The sequence below is a fragment of the Pithys albifrons genome, chromosome 16 (genome assembly GCF_047495875.1).
Source record: "Pithys albifrons albifrons isolate INPA30051 chromosome 16, PitAlb_v1, whole genome shotgun sequence".
In the NCBI taxonomy this organism is placed as follows: domain Eukaryota; kingdom Metazoa; phylum Chordata; class Aves; order Passeriformes; family Thamnophilidae; genus Pithys; species Pithys albifrons.
In genome coordinates, this window is record NC_092473.1 from 9,945,795 (window position 1) to 9,960,248 (window position 14,454).

The window sequence follows — 14,454 nt, forward strand, 5'->3', positions numbered from 1 at the left end:
TTCAGAGGGTAACTGTCTGATTTTACACCAGGGTCTTGGCCAAGCTCCATTGTACTAAACTGTCAGACAGTCACACAATGATGCAAATGAACACAGGAAAACAAAAAGATGCCCTTAAAAGTGTAACAATTATTAGTTTTATTTTCCAGCAAAATATTCACATAGCATATCAGAATGGAATGGTACAGATGAATTCAGACTGGTTTTTAATTAGTTTGCACATAAACATTTTTAAAATTTAAAAATTTTATGGTCAGAGTTTACAGATTTTAGTAGAAATTTTGATTCTTACAAAGCAAGTATTGCTTTACTATTGTCATTATTCCAGTCAATAATATGACTAATAACTTCTCATGTTGAACAAGTGCCTGACACTGACATCTTCAATAAATCAGCCCTTTGCAGATCAATCCAAGAAGAAAATATTATTAAACTGTGTTGCACAAAGTTTCTTCACTTCTTCTGTTAAAAAAAAAACAAAAAAACTTCAACCTTATATTTTACAGACACTTCCTGGAGAAAAACTCTGAGGTTTGTCACAGAGAATATAATTAAATTCAAACAGAAAAAACCCTACAAGTTTGTAATGCAGAAATACACTTAATGTCACTCTGTCTTCAGTAAGACAAGTCTGACATCTCACACTGTCTGAAAGGTGAGTTGTCCTTCTAAGTGGCTGAAGTGTAAACGATGGGCCATCATCTTGTCAAACTTACCCTGCCACAGCAGCAGAGTGGCTCAACATAAGGAAGTACATTATAACCCCTTTTCCAGAGAAAGGAGGAATTAGGGAATCTGTTACAACAAATCAAGTCAGCAAAACTTTTGCTTTGTGCTCTTTGGTAACCAAAACTTTCTAAGTTTATCAGGCACAGAAACACTCTTTTACTGTTTCTGTATGGCAGGTTTGATGCTGAAAGACAATTACACAAAGATTTCTAAGTCATACAACTTACTCCTCTTTTTAAAATGAAGATTGCTAGACTTTGGTCCTGGAAAAGCATTAATTCTTTCCCATTGTCTAAATGACCACATTCCTCCTGTTAAAACAGCCCTAAAATTGCTGCAGGCAAGATTCCAGCAGATTTTAAGAGAAATAGCAATTTAAAACCTTACTGTATCTTAATGTTCATTTGCACTATTACTCAGAGTGAATCATTCTCAAAACCACATTAGAAACAAGTTAGCAATGAGATGGATGAGGGTCACTGACAGGACACACACCATGTGTAAGTGACCTACCCCTGCATCCCCAACAAATAAAACCCAACCCAGATGTAAATATGTTCTTCTTTCACCTGTCATGCCCTTTATTAATTACTCCTAAACTAAGCTTACACAGCTCTCCTCTATTATTTGTAGGAGAAATGATGACTAATTAATAATTAAGAATATCTGCTGAATATTTATGCTGCTCTTTCACAGCTGGTACAAGGCAGACTAAAACCTTAGGCAAACTCACCTGGTCTACAAAGATCAATTATTCTACATTTCTCATGGGAAGGATTTTATTACTTCTCTAGGGACATACATTTTAGTAGTAACTGTATTTAGAAGTAATAAAAAACAATCCTTACCGTTAACTTCAATCAGATTTACATTTTTTTGATTCAAAATAACATACAGTTCTCGCTGGTCAGACTTTTTCCCAACTACCCAGTAATCACTCATTGCCTTCACAATAATTTCCTCATCTTCATCAACTCTGAAAGAAATTTTAGGAAGTAAAGAAGGTGGCAGCAAGTTCATATTCAACAACTTTGTCTTGTAATCATTAGGACAGCTCCATGTCATAAATCGTTGTGGTTGTGCAGAATCAAAGAGAATACCAACTCTGAGCCATCATTCTGCAGCCCAGGACAAAGGCTTCTTAAGTGGCTGCTTAGGACATCCCCAAATGTGTAAATCATTAATTTGTTCATCAGTCAAACACTCCAGTGCTCTGAAGAAAACATCTCTCCTCCATTCTGGTAAGGACAGACTTCACACAATGATGATTTGCTAAACAGTGACCAGATACTGAAAGCTGGAGATGGTTTGGTGACACTGAGCTGTCAGAGAACTAATTGCTAAACCTAGACCTAAAACCATGCTTAACAACTACAGACACTGTATAAAGCTGTCACTAACCCAGTGCTTTCATAATATGATGAAACATTCTTTTATCATTTATAAGAAAATGAAAACCTTATCCTTAAGCAGAGTGGGAAAACTGCTTGTTGTTAATTAGAGTTATGGGCATCACAATCATTCAGTATTTTCATGTTCTTTATTATGGTGACAGAGAGTTTCTCCCACCTTGAAGCTTGACACCCACTGACAAGAAGCCACTTCCCTTCTCCCTCAGCAGGACTGTGGGAACTGCAAGGTTTGCAGTCACTCCATTGTCTCACCCCTGGAGGCCTCCAGCTGTGTGAGGGGTGGGTGTGACACAAACAGGTTGCCCTGTCCTTTAATACCACTTTCCCAGATGAGTCAGACTTTAGTGCTTCCCATCCCATTTATTATGAGTACTCTGAAGTCTCTGATATATTAGATATTTTCTTGGATAGAGGCCCTGGCCCTCTTTTAAGTTACTTTTTTAAAACAACACTAGAATTGTAATTTAAGTTGGACTACTTCTAAACCAACACAAAATAGCAAACATAACGAGCTAGCCACCAATAAAAAGACTGGAAAGCTTCATGCATTTGGAAAAAAATCTATTTGACAGTAGGAGTTACAGACTATTTAATAGTTAAGCATTACCTGGAGAAGTCACTGTTGATGTCACCGAGAATCTTCATGAGGTCAGGGTGAACAGATGCAAGTGATACACTGGGTGTTTTCCTCATGTGAATGGTACTTTTCTCTGCCAGGTTCATGTGATTGAAATAGATAAACTTAAACTGAGGTTCCTTCTCAGCCCTGGGAAGATTTAAAAAGAAAAAAAAGTGATTTGTGAATCCTGATATGGTCTACAACCACAGGCTTCACAGAGAATGGGTAGTGAGCCAGTGCAAAGCTTAGTCCAACAGCCTGAAGTAATTTTCACATTGAAGAGACCCAGTATTTTAAGACTTGTGGGATCAAATTTAATTTTAACATATTTTAAAAAACCAAACCAAAACACAAACAAGCCTGCAGAACCAGCCAGTGGTCCCTCTTTGCTGCTTAGGCTGCCAGTAAACACAGGGGAGTCTAAAGGCCTTGGAGTAGTTCATTTGCATTTTTCTAATTTCATTTGCATTTTTCTTTCTTTTTTTTTCTCTGTCCCCATTTTATTCCCTTGCTGCTCTCCCCTAGGCCAGTCCAATCTGATTTGAATCAGTCAGTTATCTTCCATTCACGTCTTTGTTATTTGTTACAACCAAGAGAACAAACCCTTCTTTGATCCAGGCAATTGGATTTGCCCCCACCATTTGTGTGGGCTGAGCAAGAGACTGTTTTCAAAGCCCTGCCTTGGCAGTCTTCCTCCATTTCCTCTATATTAATATACAAAGTGTCACTTAGATCTGTAGTTTTGGTAGAAGTCACAACAAATTCAGACTGGCAAAACCTGGCTGCAGAATTGGTACTGGAGGCAATGCATTATTTAGGGCCAGGGAGATGCTGTGCTGACACCGCTCACCCAGCAAACAACCAGATACCCTGCTCTCTGCCCCCCACATGCAGCAGTGTCAAGAAACTGGATCATGTTCTCAGGACACCGTGGCATTAAACTTTTAAAGAGTTAAAGCTGCCAAAGCCAGTCCCAGATGACATTTAAAAACCCCAAGTTTAATGATTTAGTAGATTGGCACAATTTCAAGCACATCCTATTCCATCCCGTGCGATTTTGCTGATTTGGGAAGCTACCACTGAATGAGTTCACTCACACACCTATCTTTGGTTGAATTCCTCCTTTGTTGCCATATGTGACACTGTTCTTGCTTCCCCAACTAACACATCTATCAAAAAATAAATACAATTTTATGGTAAGTCAAGTCCTCAAGTTCAAAACTTCTATTGTCACCAAATAATCCACTCACTAAAGTCCCCATTTCAAACTGTTAAACAGGAATTGTTCTCATATCTAAATCTTCATTTTGCTTTTGGACTTGTAACTGAGTGAAGAGTTACACACCCTCTGTCCAAGCCTTGTGCCTAAGGCAATACTCAAAGCCAGCAGTCAGTGTCCTAAGGATGTGAAAAATACAGTTCTTGAACGTTACACAGAAGAGCAGGCTGGGAAAGCAGCAGTCAAAGGAAATCAGCATGAAGAAGGATGTGGGCAAAGACAGTGATATTTTTAATTTATTTTTTTAAACTGAAATGTGCTGCTGGCCCAAGAGCTATTTATGAACATTATGAGATTCTGTTTTCACCAAGAAAAGCTAGAAAGTATAAACTGAAGTTAAGATTTTGAGGGAACTGCTACTTCTCTACCTCAACATGGGGGCCAGTGTCAGAAGACTTGCCAGTTAGTTTCAGTTCACATGAAAGATGTTCCACCTCTTACATCTGAATAATTTGCTGACAGCTGGGGCATGGGGAGGCAGAATGTCAGTTGGTAATAATTGTATTTGCCTTAATATTTACATTATTTTCTCTGCAACAATTAGGCACACAGAGGAAAAAGATTTCAGCCACACAATAAACACTCCTTCCTAAATTAGTAACATCTGTATTGTTACTTCAGGGAGATCAAAGTGTGCAAGGACATGCACTCTATAAACACTTCAGGTGCAGAAAGGTAGACAAACATAATTTTAAGTACGCAGTTCACTCAGTGCTTTCAAAGTGTGGGCTCATTATTTAAGCAGCTCACTAAGCCTAACTTTTGACCACTGGATGAGGGAATGCAGCAGAACAGGAGTGTGGTACAAACCCTGATATCCTTTTGTTGATGTTGTATTGCTCACAGATGTCTGAGGCCAGCACGGTGAGCTGCGGCCCCACGATGCTGTCCAGCCTGCGGCAGAACTCCAGCGTGGGGGGGATCGAAGCTGGGCCAGGGAAGGAAAGGCAGAGGTGAGAGTCCCTTCCCACAGCTGAAGGTACAGGTGCTGTTGTTGTTTTTAAACATCAGTGACAGTCCAAGGACAAATTTCTCTCATTATTAAAACCTTATGGGTGATTTTGGAAGTGGTTAACTGAAGTATTTAGGCATTTCAGTGCATAAACTGAGTTACTTATACCACTAGAACAAAGATGAAACACTGATAAAAGTACTCATAAAACAGAGACTCATTAGTGTGAGTATTTTTCAGGAGTAAAACTGCATGTAAAAATACTTTGTACTAACTATGTCTTGCCAAATAAGTGATGCTAATAGGTACTTACCATCAATCATAAAGCAGACAGCTGCACTCATGGCCTGGAACAACAAAAGTTAAAGCAAAAAAAACATTTACAACTGGTTACCTCAACTGCCTCAAATAAATTAGAAGACTTTACTGAGGTCACACACAGGAGAACCAGTTAAATTAAAAAAGAAATTAAAAAAAATCTAACACTTCAATAGGATAATCTCTTTCCAATTCTGCACAACAGAGGCTAGATATGATTTTATAAGTCAGCCCAGTTGACGGCTTAAATTGTAGGGAAAAAGTAAAATTTGGTAAAAATGTATTGATGCAAGGATGTCTGCAAGAAATTTACATTTAATATAAAAAATACTGATTAATGCTACCTAAAGCCAGCCATGAACTCACTTAAAGCAACTGAAGGCTGGTATTTTGTTTTAATAAACAACTGCTTGTTTTGGAGAGGGTACAAGAGAGGGGGAAAGAGGATTCAGCCTTCAAAGGTTGTTGCTAGAAATGCCAGTTTTCTATCTCTGCTTTAACCTGGTCATATCCATGCACCTTTCTATACAATTCCTAAGTACTTCACATCATTGTCTTCCCTGTACAGATTCCTAATTCTGTGGAGGAATTGCAGAGAAAACTGTAATACCTTATAAACAATTAAATGAAGCTCCTCGTAAGTGTCATCAGTGTTAACAAATATTTTGGGGAAACGGCATTTTGTTTCTGGATCATTAAGATTTAAAGGTCCAGTAAGAAACCTAGAAAATAATTCAACAGGTCAGATGAGATGAATTCTTGTATTTCAGCTTCTCCAGTTTAACAGAAGTTCTCCAAACCAGGAATTACTTGCATGTATGAATATATTTGAATACAGGGAGTTTTCAGCTACCCACACAGGCACAGAGCCCCTTATATATTCTCTCAGCACTCTCACATTTGTGAAGTATTATTTGCATATATTCTCCAAAGAGTTACAGACAAGCATCAGAAAGGCAGAATAACACTAAGGAAAAACTGTGCAGACCATGAAAGGAACAGCAACAAAATTTTTTCTACCCTCAAGCTGTGACTGTGTTTAAAACCCCTATTTTGGTGCCATGGGGAAACACCTTTTCTCTCCAACAGTGCATCCAAACTAGTTTGATGTAGAACAGTGGTGTACTAAAAGCACCTAAATTTGGGAGAGGGGCATAGACAGGGAGTGTGTGCCAGTGTCTTGATCCCAAAGGAATACAATAAATCAAGGAAGAGGAATTCTTGTGATGAAGGATGTCCAAACCCACAACTACTCAAAATTATGTTGCCTGGCTGCCTAAGTACAAGAATTCCCCACTCTGACATGCTGAGTATAGAGGAAGAACAGATAGATAAATCCTAGATTAAACCTCCACCTTCATCGGGAGTGCTGACTGAGAAGAAATGACTGGAGCAACTCCCAAATTTGTCATGCAGTGCATTAAGAACAATGGAAAGAAAAATAAATATGAAGTAATGGTAATGCGGCTTTTTTTTCCCAGAAGTCAAGTTTTATATTGCACCAAATACTATGCAATTCTCTGGAATGAACTCTGGGTATGTGCTCAAAATACACACAGTGCTCCCAAAGGCTTTGCCCTTGAGGGAAGGAGCAGCAGGTGGTGACAGTCAAACAGGACTCACCTTCCATAGTGTTGCAGATTTCCTGGCATTTCAGCACGTATTGGAGAATCTCTTCCCGCTAACTGAGGTGGAAAAGAACACACGAGGAAAACCAACTTAGAGGCAGAGAGAAGAGAGAGATTTCTCCTTGGTATTTTAGCCGTAGTATCAGATAAACAGGAAGAAAAGGAAAAAAACGCAAACACAAAAACCAAAACCACATTTCCCCCTCAAAAACCCCAACCCAACAGCCATACCTCAGGCTCCATGTGCCTTGGAAACAGAGATGTTGTGAGATACTTATACAAAATTCTCATGTCATCTTGCTCCAGTCCACTCCTAGGAAAGACACACAGATGATGTTTGGGCTGCAGTTCAGATCACACGTTTGCCTCTGACCAAAACTCGGGCAGAGCACATCCTGAACCAGGGCAGCAACACTGCAGTGCCTCAGTAGAGTCAATCCCACAACATTAATAAAATGCTACTTTATTTGCTAAATACCAAACATCTAAATTTGCCATAAACCAGAAGAGAAATAAAAATTATCAACAAAGATCAAGATTGCTATTCTTAAGTCCATTTTTGAGTAGAACTATTCACAAGCTTGCAACTTCTAGTTCAGAACAACATAAAGAACAATCCTGAATTTAATTAATCTTCTCTACTAGAAGTTCTTACAGAGGAATTTGTGCATCTACACAGAGGCCCTTGAGATAGAAGTGACAAGGACACTTCTCCAGCTGCTCCCCAGGCATAATAATTTGGTACACAATGAAGATTTTAAAGCTCAGACCAATACCTTTCTTACTGAATGGTAGCATGACTCATTTTCTGATTGTCATCCAATTCTTTCACTGATTCAAAAGCTTTTCTATTCTGACACTTATTTATAGGATGAGAATTTGAAGACACACAAAGGATTTCTGAAGCACCTACCAGATAAGCTGGTCATTGTAGAGGAATGCAGTGTACTTGACTATGCTCAGGCTTTCTTCCATCCTATTAATAAATGACTGGATTTTTAAGTAAGTCATTTTATCCAGAGGAAAGAAGCTGATTCCACAGAACACGTCCAGCAGGTCGCACGACTGTAAGTGCAGTGTCTGCAAGTACTGAGAGAACAATGACAGTTGGCCTTTGGAACTCTGGAAACTGCCAGTGTGTAGATTGCAATGACAAATTTGAGTCTTTTCACAAATAATCTGGACTAACAATCAAAGAAAAAAAACCCTTTCGAGTTCTGCTTGTCTGACACTCCTTCGTGTGGGGACAGACTTTTTACAAGGGCTTGTAGTGACAGGACAAGGGTTTCAAACTGCAGGAGGGTTGTTTTAGGTTAGATATAAGAAGTTTTTTACAGTCAGAATGGTGAGACACTGGCACAGGTTGCCCAGAGAGGTGGTGGGTGCCTCATCCCTGCAAACATTCAGGGCCAGGCTGGACAAGGCTCTGAGTGAGCTGGTCAGTAGAAGATGCCTCTGCTTGTAGCAGGGGGTTGGACCAGACGACCTTTAAGGGTACCTTCAAACCCAAACCATTCTGTGCTTCCATGTGTGAGTGTGTGAATGTGAGTCCACGTGTCACTTTGCTTTTATTTAATCATTGTGACAGCAGCATTTAAGGCAGCTCAACATATTTTGAGAGTATGAGAAAGCAAAGCCTATCTTACTAATATTTAATTTCAGAGATAACTGTAGAAATAGGAGCAGGTAATTAGCTCTCAATGTGCAAAGGAAGAGATAATTTCAGTTATTCTTTTTCTTGATAGACTGTAACCTTTATCAAGAGATTTCAAATGCACTATCAAGTGCTCTGGGAAAGATGTGTTATCCAATGGCTCCCTCTACAGTCATTTGACATTACCAAAAACCCTCAAGTAATAACTGCAAACAGTGTGACAGATCCCTGTCAGTTTGTAATCTAATCTCATTTCCTTTCAGGGTTTCAGTGCAGCCCAAGCCTGCCAGTAACATGTTGCTAACTTGCTCAATAGGGTTATAATAGACAATTTGCATGACTCAGTCTTTTAAGCATTTCTAATTTCCTGCTGAAAAAGAGAAATTTTTCCTTGGAATTCTTTCTGTCATACAAATCTATAGAAATTATTGCTTTATCTTCAGTAGGAACACAAAGTAAAACAGTGTTTTAAAGATAAAAATCTATTACTTTCTTTTTTGCCATGGTCTATTTTTAATTTAGTGAGAAGAACACACCAGCTCATCAAAGTACTGCTTGTGCCAGTGGTGTTTGTTCTAGAGCCTAGGACAAGTCTTACAAAGAAACAAAGCAAGACCCTCCCCAGTCCACAAGCAAAGCCTGTACTTCTGGTTACACTGTCTCAACATTGTGTCATTTTAGAAGTCTGTTAAAAGAACAAAATTTTAAGCACCATCATACAGTGTCTACACTTGACCATTATCAGAGATCTCAACAGTCACATCTACCACAAGAGCACCAACTGCTGACAGCAGTCCTGTTTCCTGCCATGCAAACAAGAAAAATGGAGGAAGGCAGGCACTTGGCTGCCACCTTTGAAACCTTGATGAAACTTTTCATGTAGAAACTCAAAACTCTGCCAGATGTGACTATTCAGTCACTTTATGTGAAAAATACAGAAATAATATTTGATTTATTGCTCAGAAAGAGGTTTTGCTTTTCATCCTTTCACTAAAACATGAGCTTTGAAATTACATTCTGAAGACTAGTTATAATGAAGACTATTTCCTGGAATCTTCTCAGGCATGACTACTGATTCCACATGAGGGTGGAAGAGGGGGGAGAAGTTAAAAATTTGAACTATTCACTCCTTCACAGTGCTACAGGACTTTAACCCTGTGCATACAGGTTGTGGAAACTCCATCCCTGGATCTTGTCAAGACTCAACCAGCCAAAGCTGGGCAGGAGAGATTAAACTCAGTGTTCCCCTGCTTTGAGCAAGAGGCTGAATGGGGTGACCTCCCCAGATTCCTTCCAGACTCAATGATTCTGCAACAGTTACTCAAATAGATCTGCACAAACTGTGATCACAGTAACCAATTCAAACATCGAAACAGAATTTCCAAGGAATGAACACAATTCTGTCAAAAAACCCACAACCCACCAGCTACACTGTTCCATCAAGCCATAACTGTGCTTGTGGTTCAGCTCCACTTAAAGAACCCACTATAGAAACACGAAGTATTTGACAAAATGGGCAACCAGATACTTTGTGTTGTCACTACAGGTTTTCCACTGCCTATGTTTTATAGTCACATTGCTGCCACTTAGAGAAGATCTTTGAATTTTATTTCCCATGCAGAATCACATTGTAAGTGTAAAAAACAAAGTCTTACCCGATGGAAGAATTTCTCTAGTCTCTCCTTTAGACCTTTCACACCTCCATCTTCCATGGCCTTCAGGAACGTGCCATTGAAAAGCTAACAGGTAAAAGGAAACAAAATCAGTTAGTTGGGCAGTCATTTACAATATTTTCTTGTAACTTGGCTATGAATATAGGTGGATTACAATACAGTTCCCATTCCTCAGTATTTGTACTCCATCTGGATCCAAATGTACCCTTTCTTTATTGAAGAAACATCCCAGATCTGCAGAGGTCAGGTATACCTGGCAGCAGAGGCAGAATATTTCTGTGCCATTTAAGTGTCTTCTGCTCTTGTAAAAGGCCTTTATCAAGGACTGTTTCTCAAACAGATGATATCCAACACCATCCAAATGCTTAGTAATGTAACTGCCCATGAAACTTGGACTTTACAGAAATTAGAAAGCTTTTGTTTTTACAATAACCTATTGAACCAGCCCAGGTAATTGCAAAAAGTGGTAATTTTGTCTGCCATCAACTCCATTCCAGCTGCAGGAAGAGAGCAGATGACAGTAATGAGAAGAGAGTCAAAGCAATGATGAGCCTGCACATCCAAGGGGTACCTGAGGATCTGCTCCCCTGCCAAAGAGGAGCCTCTGCTCTGACCTGTACCTTGTACATGCTGTAGCATTGCTGCAGGACCGAGCTGTAGACCTTGTCCTGCAGGAAGAGAGCAGCACATTAGTAGAAGCAGAGGCAGAATGACAAGGATTTTGGCTGAGCTACACATAATGAATGTTTTCAAAGAGCCAGGAAAGGCACCGATTAGAGAAATCAATCTCTGAAAAGTTAAATAATTTTCAGTCAACATCTAGAAAAGTCTTTGTACTTAAGTCCCCTTCCCCCTCACATTCACCACCAAAAGCACCTTACAAACTCATGGCCAAGATTCCAGTTACAAATTCTGCCCTTCCCAGAGACCAGCAGCCAGTGGGAATGAACCTATTTCTGGCAACTCTCTCTTCATCCAGGTCAAAGGCTGAAGGAGGTGGGACACCACAGCAGGTTTTTATGGGGTGAACATCTTAACCCAGATGAAAAAAGACTATTAATTGGCAAAATAGAGTCCCTATGACACCTATCCTTGTCTTAGGACAGAATGAGGAACAGAAGCTGTGCACACTGTAATGAACAGGGGCAAGGATAACAAACCAGCTTTTTAACTATTGTCTCACCTGGCCAAATATCCTTCCTGTATAAGATTAAACAGACCTAATGGTACTGCAGTTTGGACAAGAATCTCATGATAGTTATGATCTGTTTGGTTTTCCAGATTATTAGTAAATATTACTAGTAGTCTTAAGAAAGTAGTAACATATATACTGAAACCTAATAAAAATATAGAGACTTAAAATCTTGCAAGAACTTCACTGAACAAACAGATCCTAAGAAATATTCACCTATTCCAAGCTAAAAGTCTGACAGTTGTATATTTCACTGATGTTTATTGGATCATCTTGAACTGTTCTCTGGATAATTCTCTATCTTGTGCTCTTCTTTAAACTTGATTGAAAATACTTTGCCCTTTCTCCATTTATGGAGATAAATATAGATATATATAAAATAATTTTGACAGCAAATCAAGAAGAATCAAACTAAGACATTTCTGGAGGCACTCTTAAAATAAAACATAACCCACTAAAAAAAAAAAAGAGAGAGAGAAAGTTCAGTATTACCAGCAATTCTTCTTCCTGATATTCATAGACTGGCTTTCCATCTTTGTGTTTTTCTATGATGGGATTCCGTACAACCTGGGAAGTGGAACAGGCTGGCATTAGACAATGCAGAATGCATGGAGAACGTTGCAGGACAGTGGTTTAGGAATGTGCATATCACATGCATAAGTACCATGACCATCCAGAAGTTTTCTTCAGGTTCATGGAAAAATTGTCTATTCTTCTGTGTGTGGAGGGATTTTGCTGGTTTCGTTGGGCTGAAGGTCCTGTATGTAGACACAGATAGTCATCCCCACTCACAACAGGAAGAAATTTGACTGAGAGAATTAAAATGCAGTGCCTGTGTCAATACAACGAGCCACACAGTCAGGCTTCCTACCTCGTGAACTGCACTATGGCTTCACATAGCCCCACATTTCTAATTTTTTCATTCTTTTCTACTTCATTTGGGTGATAGAAGAGAATCTTCTTTTCTTCCTAAAATTTGAAAAAAGAATCCAAGCAAATGCATTTTAACAGAAGCAGAGTTAAAGAATATTGAGTTCATGGTTTGTTTGGTTTTTAACTTTAATCCCTTAATTTCCTAGGCAGAATGCTATCTTGCACCAGACTGGGCTTCTGTAATAACGGCTAAAAGGCATATTTAAGCACACTTAAGCAGTCAGTCATCCCATGATATCTCAAAATACTTCATGAATTGAAGCCATTGAAATCACAGGCCCTAGTCACTTCTCAGCTAGTTCAAAGCAAGGCGAGCTTCAAAGCCAGCTCAGATTGCTCTAGGCCCTGTCCAGTCCTGTGCTCAATACCTCCAAAGATGGAAATGCCACAAATTTTCCAGGCCCTGCTCTCCTACTAGACGCCTTCACTTTGAACAGTTTTTTTTCTTCTATCTCATCAGAATTTCCCTCACTGGAACTTCATCCATGACGTGTCATGCTTTCAAGATCCTGCCTCCATCACCTCCAGCCATCCTTTGGGCTGGTGAAAGTGCCCTCGAGGACCCCCTTCCACATCGGCTGTTCCTCGGGCTGCACAAAGGGTTGCTGAAGCCTCTCCTGGGTCGCCGCAGACTGACTGAGGGCTCTGCACTGGGCTGGTTCAGCTTGTCAGTGCTTTTCCTGCCGTGGGCAGCCCTGGAGGAGCACAGCACCCGCCGGAGCCTCTCACGGCTGGACAGGGGGGAAGCAATCGCTCCACCGGCCCTGCAGAGCCACGGCCCGGCTCGCCCGGCTCCGCTGCCGCCAGCGCTGCTGATTCACGCACGACCTGTTGTTCTCCCGACTCCCCGGTCCTGTTGTGCAAAGCTGCTTCCAAGACCAACCGCCGACCTGCCATGGCGTGCGGGATTATCCCACCCCGCACACGGGACTTTGCCTTCGCTGAGCTCCGCGGGGTCTCTGCCGGCCCTTGCCCCCGAGGTTTCCCTCGAGCAGCACCTCGTTCTGCCCCGGTGTGGAGACCCCCAGGAGCTGGCGGGGCACGCTGAGCCTCGTTGTCTGTCACTGCCCAGTGTGTGAGTACCACTGCTCTGCTCAAAACCCCCCAAAGATGGAGATTTTCACGAGCCACACAGTTTGCTGTTACCTAAAACCAGAGGCTAGAACTTCTCGAATTTAATTATTAAGGGTCGCAGCGGCAAGAAACACTAGCAGTAAGTTTAATTTCACTAAGTTAAACAGTAACCTTTCTAAGATATTGTATCGACTCCGAGAAACTTATTGTTAGAGAAAGTTACAGCATCAGTAAAACATAGTTACTGCCTGTCCAGCTCCCATCTACAACACAGATCCTGTGTTGCTCCTTTCCGGTCTGAAGCAGGGACAGCCCCCGGTGCTGGCGGCCCCGGCCCCGCTCGCACGGCAGTGACAGTCCCGGGTCGGGAGAGCCGCAGCTGCGGCCGCCTCTGTGCGGGGCCGCTCCGGGCCGGGCCAGCCCCCCTGCCCCATCCCCCGGTACCTCTCCCTCCTTGGGCCCCAGCTTGGGGTTGTAGATGAAGAAGCTGAGGAGGGTCGGAGCGAGCTGCTTCTCCTGCCCGGCTCCCCCCGCCGCCGCCGCCATCCTGAGCCTGGCGCCGGCAGCCGCCAGACACCATCGGGGAACGGCACGAGGCCGCCGCGGCACTGGCACCGGCACCAGCCCCGGCCCCGCCGCGCTCCCTGCAGCCCCGGCCCGGCCGCCGTCCCGCCTCCCGCCCCGGAAGAGCAGGAGCAGCCGGGAAGCGCTCCCGGCACGGCGGGGATGGCGCCGGCAGCGCCCCCGCCAGACACGGCGGGCGCGGGAACGGGGACAGGGCCGCGGGAACGGGGACGGGGCCACGGGGACGGGAACGGGGCCGCGGGAACGGGGAGCTGAGGCCGCAGGGTCCCGGTGTTTCCTCAGCGAGGGGCTGTGCCCGGTCAGGGATCCGCGATTCCTGCTGCAGCCCCTCCGCGGTCCGGAGCTCCAGCCTGCTCCACAGGTGGAGCGTTTCCAGACCGTGGTAGGAAACGTTTCCGAAGCTGCA

General features: G+C 42.1%; 1 protein-coding gene across 1 annotated transcript; it reads right to left on the reverse strand.

Moving 5' to 3' along the window:
- Positions 1-114: 114 nt before the first annotated feature.
- On the reverse strand, positions 115-14,095 carry CCZ1 (CCZ1 homolog, vacuolar protein trafficking and biogenesis associated). Its single transcript, XM_071571574.1, has 15 exons — positions 13,908-14,095; positions 12,328-12,425; positions 12,121-12,214; positions 11,949-12,023; positions 10,885-10,932; positions 10,247-10,330; positions 7,851-8,026; positions 7,169-7,250; positions 6,933-6,994; positions 5,920-6,031; positions 5,305-5,338; positions 4,850-4,967; positions 2,749-2,907; positions 1,578-1,705; positions 115-462 (listed from the first exon to the last, which is right to left on the reverse strand). Exons 1-15 carry the CDS (start codon positions 14,007-14,009, stop codon positions 407-409), a joined length of 1,428 nt encoding a protein of 475 aa, XP_071427675.1. The 5' UTR covers positions 14,010-14,095; the 3' UTR covers positions 115-406.
- Between the last annotated feature and the right edge of the window lie 359 nt (positions 14,096-14,454).